This window comes from Fistularia commersonii, chromosome 10, assembly GCF_037954325.1.
Source record: "Fistularia commersonii isolate RoL2024-O1a breed Wild chromosome 10, RoL_Fcom_v1.0, whole genome shotgun sequence".
In the NCBI taxonomy this organism is placed as follows: domain Eukaryota; kingdom Metazoa; phylum Chordata; class Actinopteri; order Syngnathiformes; family Fistulariidae; genus Fistularia; species Fistularia commersonii.
Genome location: NC_141293.1, coordinates 3,799,357 through 3,816,145, shown reverse-complemented (window position 1 = coordinate 3,816,145; position 16,789 = coordinate 3,799,357). Strand labels below are relative to the sequence as shown.

Here is a 16,789-nt window from a genome sequence, read left to right as displayed (position 1 = left end):
AATATTCGCTCTGGGTTTTTTTTTTTCCCCCTCCAGAGTGTGTAGTGTTTACTGTAAACAGTTTAATTAGACCTGGATTCCAGCAGCCGAATGGGAAGCTCTTTGGTGGCCGAACACAGGATGCAGTGTTTGATTGCTGTAAAAACCGAAATAGACGGCAGTCCGGAGGATAAAAGTCCCCAGATTTTAAAGGCCCCGAAATCTGTAAGCGATTTCCGAGGACAGTTTTTATTCGCTGAAATTGCACGTGCAATCATGACACCTCGTAAAGCCCGGCCCCCGGGGCGGCCACCCGATTGCAGTGGCCTGGTGTTCAGCTTCCTGTTTCAAACACGCTGTTTCGGCATTTATTTGGAGGCTCGCGGGCAAATCAGATACAAGAAAGCTAACAGGCTTTGTCCGAGAGGACAGCCGATCCCGATTGGTTGAAACCAGACGCCTTCGAGTTGAAGGGGATAAATACTAGGTTATCCGCACCGCAGTTACTCCATTTCAAATCCCAGAGAACTCCTGAAACCGGAGTACTGTAACGCTAGATTTTATAGATGACCTTTAATGGCCTGTATTAATACGGTCCACCATTTTAGTAAACAGATCATGCAATGTTCAAGGGTGTCGACACGTTTTTCCCAGTTGCCTGTTAACAGCGGCGGCGGATTTCATTAAAAGTGGGTGGTTCAGCGCCGTAAAAGCAAAGCATTCAACGCAGGAACACATTCAAAAGAAAGAAGGAGGGAAGGAAGGATCCGTCGTCCCCCGCGACCCGATCCGATGTAATCCTCGGCTGTTCTCCGAAAGAAGCCCACCAAGCGTATAGCTTTTCTCTGCAAAAACTGTTTCGCGTTAGAAGGGATGATCCGCGTCCAGTTTTCCATTGTTTTGTCCGCCCTGCAGGGCGTCTGCTCATCACGGGGAGGTAATCTGATGTGCTTCTGATCCAGTAAACACAACCGGCGTCTGCTTTCTGTTCACTCGAGTTCCCTTTTTGTTTGTTTGTTCCCAGCGTGATTGGCGCGGACGCGGGCAACGGCATCCGCGTCTTTTTCCCCGACATCGGCATGTTTGTGGCCGGCCTGGCCATCTGGCTGCTGTGTCGCAGCCTGGTCCAGAAGAGGCCGCCCGAGGAGATGGCCCAGTACAACGCGGACTTCGAAGCCGAGGAGCAAGTATGTTAATTTCTGTGACTTTCTGAAGACGATCCGATATCAGACCAAACTGTGACGGTGGAGGAAGAATTTCCGCTTTCGTTCAAGTGACTCCTTCGTTGCCCTTGTTTAAGCTCTGGTCCTAGAATCAGGGTCCTCATCTTAGCAGCTAGATGCCTAAAACTTCACACAGTCACCTTGCAGCCTCTCGGGTGAGCGGCGGAAAACGAGATTTACCAACAACACTTGACAACTGAGTGTCCTCACAGACATACTTCAGCACAACTTGAAAGTATCCATTGGGTCCAGCAGTTCAGTGGTTAGGTTAGCAATACCCAATTTGGTACAGATCCAGAGGCTAACTTGGGTGTAACTATGTGGAGTCTTCACCCACCCCCACCCCATCCCAGGATCTGCGTGGGTTCTCTCCAGGTTCTCCAGGTTTCCTCCCTCCGTCCAAAATCATGCACTGGGTTTTAATTGGGGACTCTGTGGGTGTTCATGCTAATGGGAGCGTAAATGTCTCAGCGGGTACCCTGGCTATCTGTTTTCGTCCTACGTTTTTCCAGCTGGCCCGGGAGGATATCCTAACAGAAAAAAAAAAAAAGAAATGACTAATAACGTTGATTGTAAAGTAGAAGTAGAAGATTTCGTCACCTTCAGTTGTACTTGCAGTCAGACTTGTCCTCTGCGTTTGACCCATCTTGGTCGGCGCTTCTGCCTCTCTGCAAGAAGGTTCCTGATTTAATTCCCTCTGGCTGCTTTGCCGTTTCGGAACTCCCTTGTTCTCCACCGTGTCTGAGATGAGGTTCTCCGGTTTCCTCCAACGGTCCAAAAAACACGTTGGAGGTTTATGGGATACCCCAAAACTGACCATACACCTGAATGGCTGCATGCCTTTCTATAATGAATGAATGGCTGAGCAGAGCCCACGGGTTTAACAGTACTTTGACGGGCTGGTCCAGGGGCCGGCAACCTGTGGCTATTTCAGAATCGGGGGGAAATTGCTTTTCGTTGAAAGAAGCTCCTGCTTACAGAGTCAAGTTGGGAAGAATCAAAATAGAAGTCTATTCAAAAATAAAGAATAAAATAGTGAATAATAAAAAAAAAAACAAAAAAAAAAAAAACAGTAAAAGTCAAAATAAATGAATAAAAAGGTTAAAGGTATATAGAAATATATAAAGATATAAGTAATTCTGGTTTTAAGCAGGGGTTGTTGTACAATAAAAAAAGTTATTGCACAGAAGACAATGGAATTATTGCACATTGGATCCCTCTGATGCAGCTCTATAATTAAAATGTATTTCATTTTAGTTTGTTCATTTTTAAATTATCATTATGAAGATTATTGCGATATTGTGACATCTACATGAAACAAATACATATATTTAATAATCAAATAAATAATAATGATAATAATAATAACAATAATAATAATGATAATTATAATAATGATAATAATAATAATGAAATAATACAATACCCACAAATATTTTTGTAACAGGACGCTAAATGTCACGCAAGCAGATTTATTCACTTTCACTGCTGACGACAGGGGTTTCCCATAGCGCTTAATATGTAGCGAGAAGCTAGCAAACAACCAAAACTCAAATCAAAATCAAATCGAGGTCAAATATCAAAAGACATTTCCAGAATAAAAACGCCGACTTTGCTCAGATGTATCCAGATGGAGATGAGAGAAATGTAATTTGGTTTTCTCTGCAACTGTTTATTGATTTGAAAATAATGCAACACATATTTTGTTTATACATAGCAAAAAAGCAAAAAAAAAACAAAACAAAGTTATATGCCGTGTTATATGTATAATGTATCCAAATGGCTATTGGAATGGAACCAGGAACATTTGATTTCAAATGCTAGAAAATATAAAAGTATTTCAGGCTTCGCTTCTGGCGGTTCGGCTTTCATGCTCTTGCTCACCTCGCAGATTTTTTTTGTGATTCGGTTCTCGCATTTCATCATTCTTTAGCGATTTTTTTTTTTTTTTTTGCTGTATTTGAATTTTTTTTTTAAATAGTCACAGTCTAGCCCAACAAAAATGGTAAAAAATACAGTAAAATTAAACTAAAATTCCTTTTGTAAAATAGATAAAATACAAGATCCTCTGCTAAACAAAGATACCCAGCATCGTGAACGCTTGCTGCTAACATTGTACCCACGCGAGATCTCATGCAGAATAACAACACCTAAACGCCCAGCATCTACCCAAAAGTCTGATTGCGACCCCAAGCGTAGCAGAAAGATGCTGACCATTGCTGAAAAGAAAAAAGTCCTTTATATGTTAAAATAAAGCAGAAGTTTTGCTGAAGTTGACCGGCGTTTCAGCATTAACGAATCTACAGTTCGTTGCATTAGGAAAGTCGAAGCTAACATTAGAAAGACATGGACCTTAAGCTTCAGTAAAACGGATGATGACGAAATAAAATAAAAGAATTGTAAAAGTTAATTGCATTGTATTTCAATTATCCAAAAGGGTTTAGTCTACTTTAAAAGAGTCTGGGAAGCATAATAAGTCAATGATGGGTTGTAAAGGGTTAATAAATATGTAAATACCATCAAAATTATCACAAAATTCACTTTTCACGGTGGTTCTTATGTAACGCCCACGAAAAATGAGGGCACACTGTGAATCGAAATTATTTCAAATTTTCTTCTGATTACGTACTTGAGAATCCCTGCAGATTTTAAAGAGTGTTAAAATGGTCATAAAGTTATGCTTTGAATAAATGTCATTCCGTAAATGATACCTACATTTGTATATATGATCATAGTTGTGGTCTAGTTGCGGGACTCTTTGTTTTTGGCGGCGAGTCATTTTCATTTTCTCCGAGGTTAGAGGATGATTATGGGTTTATTGGTACTTTATTGATTCTCGCCGCGCTCCAAATAATAGTTTGCACAAAGTGGGCGACCCCAAGCAACCTTAACCCCAGCTTGGAGGCCGTTCATATCGTGAAATTACAACGTTGGGGCGGAATGCCACCTCCTGGCTCACCCAAATCTCCCGTCTTGACTGACATAATTACGCCTTTTTACATCTGAGTGCAGTTCCAGCTGACAAAACCTAATCCGCGGCCTCGGAGTGCAGAGAGCAAGATCACAACATGAGGTATTAGATCACATGTGACAAACTCAAGGCCCGCGGGCCAATTGTGGCCCACCGCATGATTTTTTTGTGGCCCGCGAGAACATCTTAAAAGCTCCGAGTGTCTTAATACAAATAAGTCAAACTCGTGCATTGACCATAAACTGCATTTCCCAAAATTCATGCCGATCATGTTACCCGCATCATAATTTCTTCACATGTAGACTGTCTTTGGAGCTTCTGAGCCTTCCTTGCCAAACGCCCCCATGGCAACTGGACTTCTCAAGAGAAGAGATCAAGTCCAGTTGACACGAAAAAAAACATGAACATGTAAAATCTACTAGTTACAAGAGGGAGATACAGATTTATCCATGCCAAGCTAACTTGTACTCTCACGTGGAGAAGGCCATCAATTATCTTATTTTACTGTAACTCCATTGGTTGACATTAGAAGCTTTTTAACAAGAAGAAACCTATTTGTTCACCATCAGATTTGTGAAATGAAACATATCTTTACCCTTTGATTTGGGTACGTTTGCCTAGGTTACGTGTCAAACTCAAGGTCTGCGGGCCAAATGGGGCCTGCCGCGTCATTTTATGTGCCCCATGAGAACGTCTTACTTAAAAGGTCTGATTGTCTCAAAATAGATTAGTCAAACGCCTGCATTGACCATAAACTACAGTTCCCACGATTCATGCCGACAATGTTACCCGCAAAGTGACGGCATCCCACCATTAGATCGCAGTGTATCAACATCAATGCAATTTTCAACAAGTGTAATTGAGAAATGTAAAACGATCCCTAAATGTCCAGGAAGAGAAAAGTTGATCTCGATGGAAAGCCGTTTCAAGAAAGATGGGAGAAAATCTGCTATATCTTTTGTGTTGGTTGTCAAAGAGTATCTACATCGGTGTTCTGACACCAAACACGGAGCTAAGTATGCTAAGCTAAGTAAGTTAGCCTTCCAGAAAAACAACAAATCGTCCAAGAAGCCAAACTACGATGGAAGCAGAATGTGTTCACGAAAGTTGCATCCAAAAAAACTGCGGCAGTGAAAGCTAGCTTTGTAGCAAAGCAACCAGTAAACATCATTTTTTTTTTAAATCAATGCAAATGCATATGTAACATTTTGGATTTGAATGAAGAAAAAAATCAGTTATTTAGGATGAAGGAGTAGTTACAATTATTTTACATCACTTTTAGTTAAGATTTGGATGAGATGAAATTTATTTATCTCCGTAAGGGAGATTCTTTTGTTGCAGCAGCATAACAGTTATAATGTCAGAGAAAAAAAAAAAGAAAGAAATATGAATATAAATATGAGTATAAATATAAATAGAAAGCAGAAGACAGGATAGAGCAAGACAACAGGTGACTACAACAACAACATCAGGGATGACAATGGGCAACATCAAGTAACAGTGAGGCTGAAAAATACACAACTAGAACTAAACAACAATGTAAATAGAGTGACAAAAATAAATAGCAATGAATAAAATAAATAACAGGGATGTTCCAGCACCATCTTGCAAAAAAAACAAACAAAAAAACATATAGTTACATTTATACTGCTACCGTTGCATGTGGCCCTTTGAGGTGGCAACCACTATACTGATGTGGCCCTTGCTGAAAATACAGAAGTTTGACATCCCTGCGGTTTTAACCGACATCGACGCCAGTAATGCCAACAGTTATACAATAAATACATTTTTGCCTAATCCCGGTGGGCGCACCTACGATTGGGAGATTGGCGGGTTGATTGCGTGAGTGGGTAAATGCAATCCAGTTGGATGATAAATAAAAAGATTAAAAATAATAATAATGAAAAAAAAAAAATATATATATATATATATATATATGTATTATGGAATACATGTAAATATAATTATATATTAATATAAATATTAAAAAAAAATCGTCTGCCAGCAATCAGTGCCATAATGCACTATCGGCAAACAGACATAAAGCAAACATGGCTTCAGCAACGTGAGGCGAAAGGTACGGCTGCAGGGGCAGATACTTGTTTGCCTTTCCTGCAATCAATAAGCCAGTTAATCTCTGAACGTTTACAGCTAATCGGTTTCTGTCATTCCCTATCTCTCCTTCTTTCTCTCTGCCCACTAAACCACTATTTGAGTGCGATAACGCAAATTCAATGTCTGGCCGTGGGACTCCCTGATTTTAAAACAAGCGGGTTGGCTTGGCCAACATCTTCACCGTTCCGCCCCCCCCCCCCCCCCCCGTTTTCAGGGTGAAAGTCAGAAATTTGTTGCATACGTTTGGCGGTAGCAAACGATAACAACCTTTCACTTGAAACATGATATTGATCTTCTTGCTGTCAGGTTTCCCTCTTGCAGAAAGGGGAGGAGTTGGAAAGTTTGATGGCCACAGGAAAGAAAGACCTTCTGAGGTGGCCCTTTTTTGGTCTTGGCCTACAACTGAAGGTACTCTGGTAGGACTTCAGTCCAGCTTGCAAGGGGTGAGAGAAGTTGTCCCTGATGCTGAGCAGCTTCTTCAGCATCCTCCTCTCAGACACCTCCACCAAACAAGTCCAATCCAGCTCCCATCTTATTTAGTCTGTTAGCTGCAGACATTGACAGACCTGAGTCTGCTTAGAAAGATCAGGCGGCTCTGACCTTTCTTGTATACACCATTTGTGTTTTTCGTCCAGTCTAGTTCATTGTCTACAAGTACCTGGTAAGAGTACAAGTACCTTGGTGTCCAAACAGACAATGAACTGTCTGTTTGGACACTCAGGTACTTGTACTCTTCCACAATGTTCACATCAGTTCCATTGATGGAGATGGGGTTTGGACAGGTTCTCCGTTTCCTAAAGTCACCACCAACTCCTTCTTTTCTACGTTGAGTAAACCCATTCATTCACTCATTATATTTATATATAACTTGTCTTGCAGTTTGTAGCTTATTCATTGGGCGAAAGGCGGGGTTCACCCTGGACCCGTCGTGGAGCCACATGCAGACATACTTCCATTCATCCTCTCATTCACACATCTGAGCAGTTTAGGGTCTCTAAGAGAACCTGGAGAAAAAAAACCTGCAGACACGCAGAGAACATGGAGACTCCACACAGAAAACCCATTAATCCAGCATCGAACCAGGGACCTTCTTGCTTGCCAGAACTCTGCGAGAAACTGTAAAGGATTTTTCCATCAAACGAATGAGGTTAAGGAAACATCTGCCAGAAATCACCCGACTGTTACGATCAAGATGGAGTAAACGTGCTTTTGAGTGTCGGAGAAAATGATTAAACGATGTCAACAACTAGAAAGCTGTTAGAATAAAATGACGTGGAGAATTGGAGAACGACTGTTTAATGGGAGGTCACTGTGACGCCCGGGTTCAAAATGTAAACACTGTTTTCCGTGTGATTTACCGCCGCTGGCAGACATCACGGCGCGTGTCGATGTCAAAATTGGATAAATGACTGTTGCGTCACCTAGCCGACGGCCGGGTTTACACCCGATCGTTTTCACAGTCGCAGACTAAAAACTGAAAGTTAGAAGGAAACTTTAGGAGTTTTACGCATCTCTCGTCATCTTAATCATTCAGTTTGATTTGATTGCAACTCCTCCGGTCTTTACAGTGACATAACACAATCAATCAGAATCAGAATTGCTTTGTTCACCAAGTAATTTTGGTTGACAGTGCTAAACAGGTTGGTTATGCAAAATGGCAATTTGTGCAAAGCAGTGCAAGGTCGTGCATTGGAGGGGCTGGTACAATGTCAGTGTTGGACCGGGGCATTATCTATGAGGCAGGCTGCAAATAGGATGAGCTGGAACAAAACCGGAAGCAGGAAACCCGCTAATCAAACGATTACAATGGCGGTATTGGCAGCAGAGGCAGTATTTGTTGGCAATATGGACGATCGGGAACAGCTAAGCATTTCCTGATCAGTAGGTGGAGGTTTGGGCGGATCAGCCCAGCATGTACGATGTCAACTCACCGCGGTATCACAGAGCAAAAAAGGAAAAGTGATGGAGCGGAACTACAGAGGCTCTGCAGACACCTGGTGAAAACATTGCAGGATGGGGAAAAAATTGCCGAAAGAATCGAGTCGTAGTCTCGTAAATAGTGACCCTGTAAGATTCACAGTCTTTGCAAAATGTCAGTCAGAAACAAGGCTAAGACTTAAAACTCTATAAACTAGTCTTTAGGTAAAGAGACTTAACGCATGTAGCATCACCTTTATACCCAAAATAGTGAACCCCTCGAGGTACTACCGATGGCCCGGTTAGCGCCTTGCATGGTAACTGTGAATGGTTGAAATTGAGATCCAGTGTAGAGCACAATGGAAACTACCAGTTGTCACTGGGCTGTCAAAATGTCCCAGTGGACAGGTCTGTGGAGGTTCTCAGTGATCCAGCTCAGGGTGGATTCTTGTGCAAATCTTCTTGTTGTGGCAACTGACTTGAATTTCTTCACATGAAGAAGTTTCAGCCCTCGTCCCAGAGGTATCTTCAGTTCACGGACAGGTTAGTGGAAGTCCACGTGCTTCAGTTAGTGGGCAGGTGTAACCTGTTGGAAAAGGTGTTCAGCAGCAAGAAGAGCATTGACCCCCCCTTCCTCACTGCATATCACTCCACACACTCGTATGCTCTACGTTCTGCCTGGAAGGAGGAAGAGGAGGAGGTGGAGAAGCTGAGCCTGGACGACAACATCCTCCTGGAGGAGGACTTCGAAGCGGGTTACGAGGCCGAAGAGGACGAGGAGCTGTGCAGTGAGGAGGAGGAAGTGGACAGGGAGGAGGACGAGGAGGAGGCTAAGGAGAGCACAAAGATGAAGATCCTGCGACTGGTGGCGCAGGTCGCGTCCAAATTGAAGGAAATCATAGGGAACCTGATCACCACGGCTGGGAAGGTGGTAGTAACCATCTTGTTGGGCACCACAGGTGAGCGTCTCAGCGTGGAACGATAAATATTCTGGTCTTTAGTTGACATGTCATATTTTTGGGGGGCACATCAATTGCTTCAGCTCGCTACAAATCTCCAAATTAATTTCCACTTGGGAATTTGAGCGTCTCTGTCATCTAAACTTTTCGGACAGCAATCTGATTTGTACCCGTCCGGTCACGACGTCCGTCCCATTGTTTTCCAAACACTGAAGGAACCGACCAGCTATGCACTGAATTTAATGGGCTAAAACATACTAGCTATATGGGTAATTAACATCCTTAGTGTTATCGCTCGGCATTACCTGCCAAGAAGCTTCTTAATGTGAGTGATAATGGAGCTTGAAGATGATTCACGGTCAGAGAGTCTAAAAGCCGTGCTTGCGTCTGTTTTTCTGGTTTTCCCAGGCATGATGTTGCCGTCGCTGACCTCGGCCGTGTACTTCTTCATCTTCCTGTTCCTGTGCACCTGGTGGTCCCTCCGACGCACCTTCGACACGCTCCTCTTCAGCTGCATGTGCGTCCTGATGGCTATCTTCAGCGCGGGACACCTCATCGTCCTCTACCTCTACCAGTTCCAGTTCTTCCAGGAGTCCATCCCGCCGGAGGACAGCTATATCAGGTCATACGCGTGTCCCTGCAGGTTTATCTACATGGGCTGTACCACAACACGAGCATATTCTGCTTTGACCTTCTTTTTACTGGCACAAGGCCACTGTCGGAGTCACTCACTAAACATAATCATGTTTTTGAGTCATTTGAGTCTTTGAGTCAGTCACCCAGAGTGTGCCTAAACTGGAATGAGTGCCAGGTGAGTTGTTTGTTTCCTGAGTCGGCTAGCTACTCTGAGCTTCTGAGTGAGTCGTTCGTTTCCTGAGTCGGCTAGCTACTCTGAGCTTCTGAGTGAGTCGTTCTTTACCTGAGTCGGCTAGCTACTCTGAGCTTCTGAGGGATTTGTTCAATGAGTTACTGAGTGAGTTGTTCGTTTTTGTAAGTGGAAAGGGCTACTCTGAGCTACTGAGTGAGTTGCTCATTGAGTTACTAGGTGAGTCGTTCATTTTTGTAAGTGGAGAGGGCATCTCCGAGCCACTGAGTGAGTTGTTAATTGAATTATTGAGTGAGCTGTTCGTTTTTGGGAACTGACAGGGCTACTGTGAGCACTCTGATTCTTTGTCCACAGCCCATAGCAAGGAGGGAAAGGGATACATATGATGAAACCAGAAACCAGAGCTGGTTCTCTTCTCACAGGGTTATACAGCGGTTAACTTGATGTCTTTAAACAAACGCAGTTAGAATGGCACTTGCACAATGATATGTCGTCTAGTCTCTCATTAGCCATCTAGCAGGGACTTAATGAACGAGCTCACAGAGACGAGAGAATCCCGACTCTCGCTGTTTTGTACGACTCGTTCACGGCTCGCACATCACGCAGCAGTCCCACCTAAAATATTCCATATATTGTGATTGCGTGAATCGCAGCTGAGTTACCTCCTGATACGCCTCTTGACCGTTTATTGAAAAGCGTCAGCTATGCATCTTCATCGAGAGCACGTCACGGGCCTTCCAGGCCTTTGTGATGTATTTTTATGTCCTCGCCAGGACATAAAATTAAAATTCCAGAGAAGGCGGATCTGATGATCATAATCATTTCAGTGCCTATATAAATGTATATCTTGGCACACTGAATGAGCAGTCTCTAAACCCTACAAGGCCAGGCCGATATTTACTGCACCCGAGGCGAGTTTGTTTAACAGATAATAAATATTTACTATTGTTACAAACATGGAGGAGAAAGGAAGTGGCACAGCCAGCCAGCCAGCCAGCCGGATGGCAGATATATCAAACCCCCCGGCTCGATGAGCATCGACGCAAGAGTCAGAGCTTTTAAGCCAGCCGGTGTACTTTATTATGCATGAGAAAGGAGACAATTAGGTACGTACTTCTGCAAAAGAAAAAAAAAAAAAAAAAAGTGATGCGGTTTGGAGTAAAATGCGTTGTTTTTCCACGGTTGCTACATTACGCACATTTGTAGTGTTGACCTCGAGTCATGTGAGCGCACTGTATTTTGAGTTTGAACCTGTAAGAGGCAGCAATATTGGCAGCTAGGAAGGTGAAAGTGCTGTTAAATACATGTATGTTTAATAACGTGTCTTATAAGACGTAATTTGCCTCAATGTACCGTAATTTCTGGACTATTGGGCGCACCTGAATATAAGCCGCACCGGCTAAAAATAGCAAAATAAATATATGTGTTCATATATAAGTTGGACTAAAGCTGCAGGTGTCCACGTTGTTACATGAGATATTTTCACAGAAACATTTTTTTTTTTTTTTTTACTTTGAATTAAACACATAGTGATCACGTCCATAAATATGTACTGGAAATGCTTTTTTCCGAACAGTGCCTGTAACACGACTGATGAAAAAGATAAAATACATAATAAATATACATCATAAATTAGCTGCATCGTTGTTTAATCGGCAGTGTTCAAAGCGTAGGAAAAAAGTAGCAGAAAATTACGGTATTTGTCAGTTTATGAGAAGATCGCTCTAACAACTGCAGAGGTTTGACTTTTTTTGTAAGGAAAGGTATTTTATTTTAAAGTTGGGTCGATTTGCTGGTTAGTTTGAAATTTACTGCGGAGAGGACTGGCGGATGCGTTCCATACTCCGGATTAATCTCTTGTCGTTCAGCATCATAGTAAACAACGTTTATAAGTTGATTACCATAATTTCCGGACTATTTAGCGCACTTCAATATAAGCCGCACCGGCTAGCTGATCGCTATCTTGAGCTTCCTCCTGCGCACTAAAACTGTCAAAGTCGTCTTCTTTGGTGTTGGAGTTGAACGGCCTCAGAATTTCCCGGTCATTTCATTGGACCGATGTGACGAGGATAAATGTTTTAGCGTTGTGAAGCTCGTTAGCCCCCCTCCCAAAAAAAAATCCATAAATTAGCCGCATCGTTGTTTTAGCTGTGGTGTTCAAAGTATGTAAAAAAAAAGTTGCGGCTTATCGTCCGGAATTTACGGTAATTTGACATTAGGAATCTTGGTACATGGCAACGTTGAGAAATGTACTTATATAAGGTCCGGCTGTGTGACGGGGCTAAAATGTTTTGGCAGCGTGAAGCTCATTAGCCCAAAAAAAATCCATAAATTAGCCACATCGTTGTTTAAGCCGCAGTCTTCAAAGCGGGGGTAGCGGCTTATAGTCCGGAAATGACGGCATATGAATATATCTTGTGAACAAAGGGACCTCCTGTACTTGATCGTACATGTTAGCTAACGTTAGTAACACAGTAATATTCCCAAATAAGGATTTTCGAGGTCCTTACATGAATTGCAGTTCCTCTGGATCGGAGGCTATCTACGGCTACATCTTGCTAGCGTAGCCTCGGACGAACCTTGCGCTGTCCATGAGCAGCGGATAAGTCGCAGTTACTTTGTGCGTTTACGGGTTTCTCTTGCGTTTCGGCTCAGTGATTCCTGACCAAGACCCGTGAAACTCCACGCCGCGTTGAGCGAAATCTCAAACGAACGTGAAGTTTATCCAATCGGTTGTTGGTGTCTCCGGGAAACGGCGGGGTTGTTTGTCAAAGTCGAAGTCAGCTTTATTGACAATTTCTCCACGTGGACTGGACATACAGACGAATACAGATTAACAAAATAAAATAATACATTGGTCCCTTAATATACAGGTTCCAGAATTGGGTTCATGTGTTGATTTTTTTCTGTATCTTAAATGACTTTTCCCCATTTAAAATAACAGAAAACAAATACATTTGTTCCCGCACCCCCAAACTCACAAAATAAGGATATTCATATCAAAAATACCTGAAAAAAAATGATATTCATAATGTAAGGGACACCAAAACAAAAAATCACGGTTATTGTAAACTTAGTTCATTTGGGCCCATTATGGATTTTTTTTTTCCATATTTCAAGGATGAAATTTGCTTGAATCATGCTTTGTATCTTAAATAAAATATATACAAAAGTGATTGGTATCTTAAGGGGTTGCAGTAATTAAAGAGTGCAAATTAATAGTAAAGTACACTGTTACCTTATGAAGTATAAGGAACACGCTGATACAAACTGATATTTGACTGCATGAGTGAAAGAGAGCGTTTTTTTTTTTTGTGTACTGTTTAGTGCAAAGGTCAGAAACAGTGACAGTGACCAGAATGAGATGAGATGATGATGAGATGAGAACAACTTTATTAAACCAGAGTTGTTGTGCCAGAGTTTCAAGTAAAAAACATAACAGTAATAGATAATAGTAGAAAGGAGGAAGAATAAGAAATACAATGAAATATGAATTGTCTTAACTAAAAAATTCAATTAACTTAATAGTTACTAAAGCAAGAAGAAGTGATAGGAAAAATAGAAGTAGAGAATTTAGGAAAAAGAGACACTAAGGTGAAGAGAAACTCTGGCAGGCAGCCGCCAGAGACAGCCAGAGAAGTAGAAAGAATGAAGATGAAGATGAAGATGTGGAGGTTCTCTTTGGGAGTGACCAGGATGGATACAGAGAATTTGGTTAGATGGAGAAGGTTTATTTACTGTTGAGACTTTCCTGTGAAGGGAAAAGCCCAAAGTACCTAACCGAAAATGTGCCAAAGGGCAAATGATGCCCAAAAACCATCCCGATATAAAATACACAGCTGAAAAAAAATACCAAACGCTACTTGATATCTGCAGAAAATTAGCGCAAGGACATGTATAGGCAAGTATCGTGATACTTGCGATCTTAATTCCTCGATGTCGATCCTCTGTCTAACAAGTCCTCTAGCTGCTAAGCTGTGCTTAGTAATATCGTATAATCAGCCTGCTCCAGAGAGAAGATCCCTGCGGGGGTGACTGAAGGGAAAAGCCCAAAGGAAAAGACGAAGTCAGTGCAAAAGTCAGCAGGTGGTACCATAATGGGACAGGATGCAGGAGCAGCTTGATGGTTTTCTTAGTGCAAAGAAGCAGTTATGCAAAGAAAAAGTGTTTCGATATATTATCAGAGTCCAGTAGAGTTTGGTTTCTGGGGAGTGTCTACTCTGAAGGTTCCTGTACCCTGACGCCTTTGGGAATCGTGCACGCCAGATCCTGGCTAGCTTGGTCTTGTGACACGGTGCGCAAATCAGGCTCCATCTACTTTCCCGTAAGCCGTACCTATTTGACAGCGACCCCGTTTCCTACCCCGGTGACGTTTTATTGGCCGGTCGCTGACTCGTGTATGCTCATGGTGGAGGACATCAACAAGAGGCCATTGTGGGAATCTGTCCCTGCTTAAACTCGGTATTCGGTCTTGCTAATTGTTTAGAAAAATAAACTTGTACCCAAAAGACCGGATATCTCTTCTAAGGTTTGGGTCTGACATTGACTTAGATTAAGTGTTTGAATTTGTAATGGTCTAAATCACACTGAGAGATGTTGTTTGCATTGCCCGGCACCTATGAGTCACAACCTGACCCTGAATCAGGAGCCGGTAATGGCAGGAGTTACCTGGACGACTCTTTATATTTACAATGCTCATGTAAAAACAACGCGCTCGTTTGATCGGGGCTGCTCCGAGCGTCGCCGTAAAAATAACTCGGCTGCTCTTTCAGCAGGTTTACCCCGTGTAATTCCCCAGTGGTAAACACCGGAGAAGTGATTTAATGTATTAAAGCCTCATTTTGGAAATAAGCACTTCCATTATTGACTGTATATATCAGGAATGTTTGCTGTGGCTACGGCTCTTCTCCCCGTACCTCTTCGCATGAACAGGCCAAGTATTTCATCATCCGCCTTCCCTCATGTGTTCCTGTTGACTTTCCACCGCCCTCGAGGTATTTCTGTCGGCGAAAACCGAGGCCCGACGTGACGATAAAAGCGGCGCCTTCTTCGCGCGCCATTTTGGCCGCTCGCAGGGACACGCCTCCGGGCAACCGATGAGCGCGGGCCACTCATTGGACAATGGGCCACCTGAGGAGCTGCACGTTGACAGTGACTCGGCCTTGCCGCGGTGACGGTGTTGAGTGAGGCCGTTGAGAGGCCCGGCTTCCACTCCGCTTCCTGCCTCATACAAGCATACAATGGAAGTCCCCCAGTCATGAGGCCTGGCCTTCCCAGCTGCGAGAAGAAAAAAACCTTCAGGAAGTGGGCTGGGGTCAGAGGGGGAGGGGGTGCTGCCGTGCCTGCGTCCTGCATGTGGCATAGAAAGACTCTGGAGACTTCTAAATCTGTCCGGGTGTCACCACTACACGTCAGCGCGATTCCTGTTGAGTCAATTCCCTTTGTTCTTACCACAACAGAAGGACATAATCGTATCTTTTGTCCGAGCTCATTTCGGCCTCACCTCCTCTCCAGATATCGGTGTCAGGGAGCACAAAGACTCAGTGTGTATGCTCAGAAGCAACCGTCCGGGGACGCGGATGCTGTTTATACATACTTTACATAGGCGGACAGTCCAGTAGATTGGATAGAAAAAATGGGACTTGTTGGCAAAGTATTCCTGGGGCGCAACGACAACCGCGCCTTTCAGTTTCGAAGCCGTCGGGTCCTTCCTCGCCCCTCGCAGGAGTGGCTCAAAGGGAAATACCGAAGACAAAACGGCTGCAGTGCTTGTTTTATGTTTGGCAGACGTCTTCTGTGGAGATGTCCGCCTTCCCCAGTGCGCCGGTGAATGGAGATCCTGTTGTGCGACTTGGTCATATCGACCAAAATAGCTAGCATAACTGGTTTTATGCCCGTCGAAGTGCAGGGGAGAGGGGGGTAGTTTCTTGTAACTCGTAGCCGGAATGTACATCCCGTCCGACATTCTTGCGTGTCCCACCTTTCCCCTATTTTGGGCTCGATATTTGAAGATTGTGGATTTTTAAGATTTGTTTATTTCGTAGCCTGACAGAGCGATCACGGCTCCAGGCGCTGTCAGGGAACCAAACAGGAAAGAATTAATCAGGAGGTCCTTATTTAACTCGGGCCACATGGTTGAAAAATGTCAACACGTCCCGGCCCCAGCTGGTCACCATCGGGACTGTTTACCGTCTCCCCACCCATGAAGGTAGAAAAAGAAAATATACAGGAATGAATACAAGAGGTGAAAGGGGGAGGATCAAGGTGAATGTGCTTCTTCTTTATATCCAAGCCAGGAGAACCCAGTAAGATTTTTCTGGTTAACGGTCAAGTCACAGTGTTCGAACCATAAATCCGATGAAATGATGAGCCGACTGGTTTTTCGTCACATTAATGTGATTCCGGACTCTTAAGAAAACAAGGTCCGTTCCTCTTAAAGGACTTCATTGGTTTGAGAAACGGTCAGTGCTTCTGCCTCCAGGCCAGAGGGTCCCTGGTTTCGATTCCGACAGGGATCTGAGTGGAGTCTCCATGTTATTTGCTTTTCCTTTGCGTTCTACGGTTTCCTCAAACAGCCCAAATGGAGAATCTGAATTGCCCAGAGACTCAATGAGCATTACTGAATTTTAACCCTCGTGCGATCTTAACATTGTGTTTACTCCCCTTGTCCTACGGGTCAAAAACGACCCATAAGACAATCTTTGTACCATAGTGGTGTACAGACCACATGGAAACATAAACAAAAAAGAAGTATCACTTTTTCTAATTATGGGGTCTCTTTAGGAAAACTCATAAAATT

The 16,789-nt window shown here is 43.3% G+C and overlaps 1 protein-coding gene across 3 annotated transcripts in view; it reads left to right on the top strand.

The window, feature by feature from the left end:
- piezo2b (piezo-type mechanosensitive ion channel component 2b) overlaps positions 1 to 16,789 on the top strand; it is a 135,694-nt gene that overhangs the window by 44,845 nt on the left and 74,060 nt on the right. For 2 of the 3 annotated variants that reach the window (XM_086153356.1, XM_086153354.1), the window contains 3 exons: positions 1,004 to 1,166; positions 8,891 to 9,164; positions 9,573 to 9,786. In XM_086153356.1, coding sequence (XP_086009482.1) covers positions 1,004 to 1,166; positions 8,891 to 9,164; positions 9,573 to 9,786 — 651 coding nt within the window. Of the gene's footprint in view, positions 1 to 1,003; positions 1,167 to 8,890; positions 9,165 to 9,572; positions 9,787 to 16,789 lie in introns of those variants that run through there. The other variant, XM_086153355.1, reaches the window with a different exon arrangement.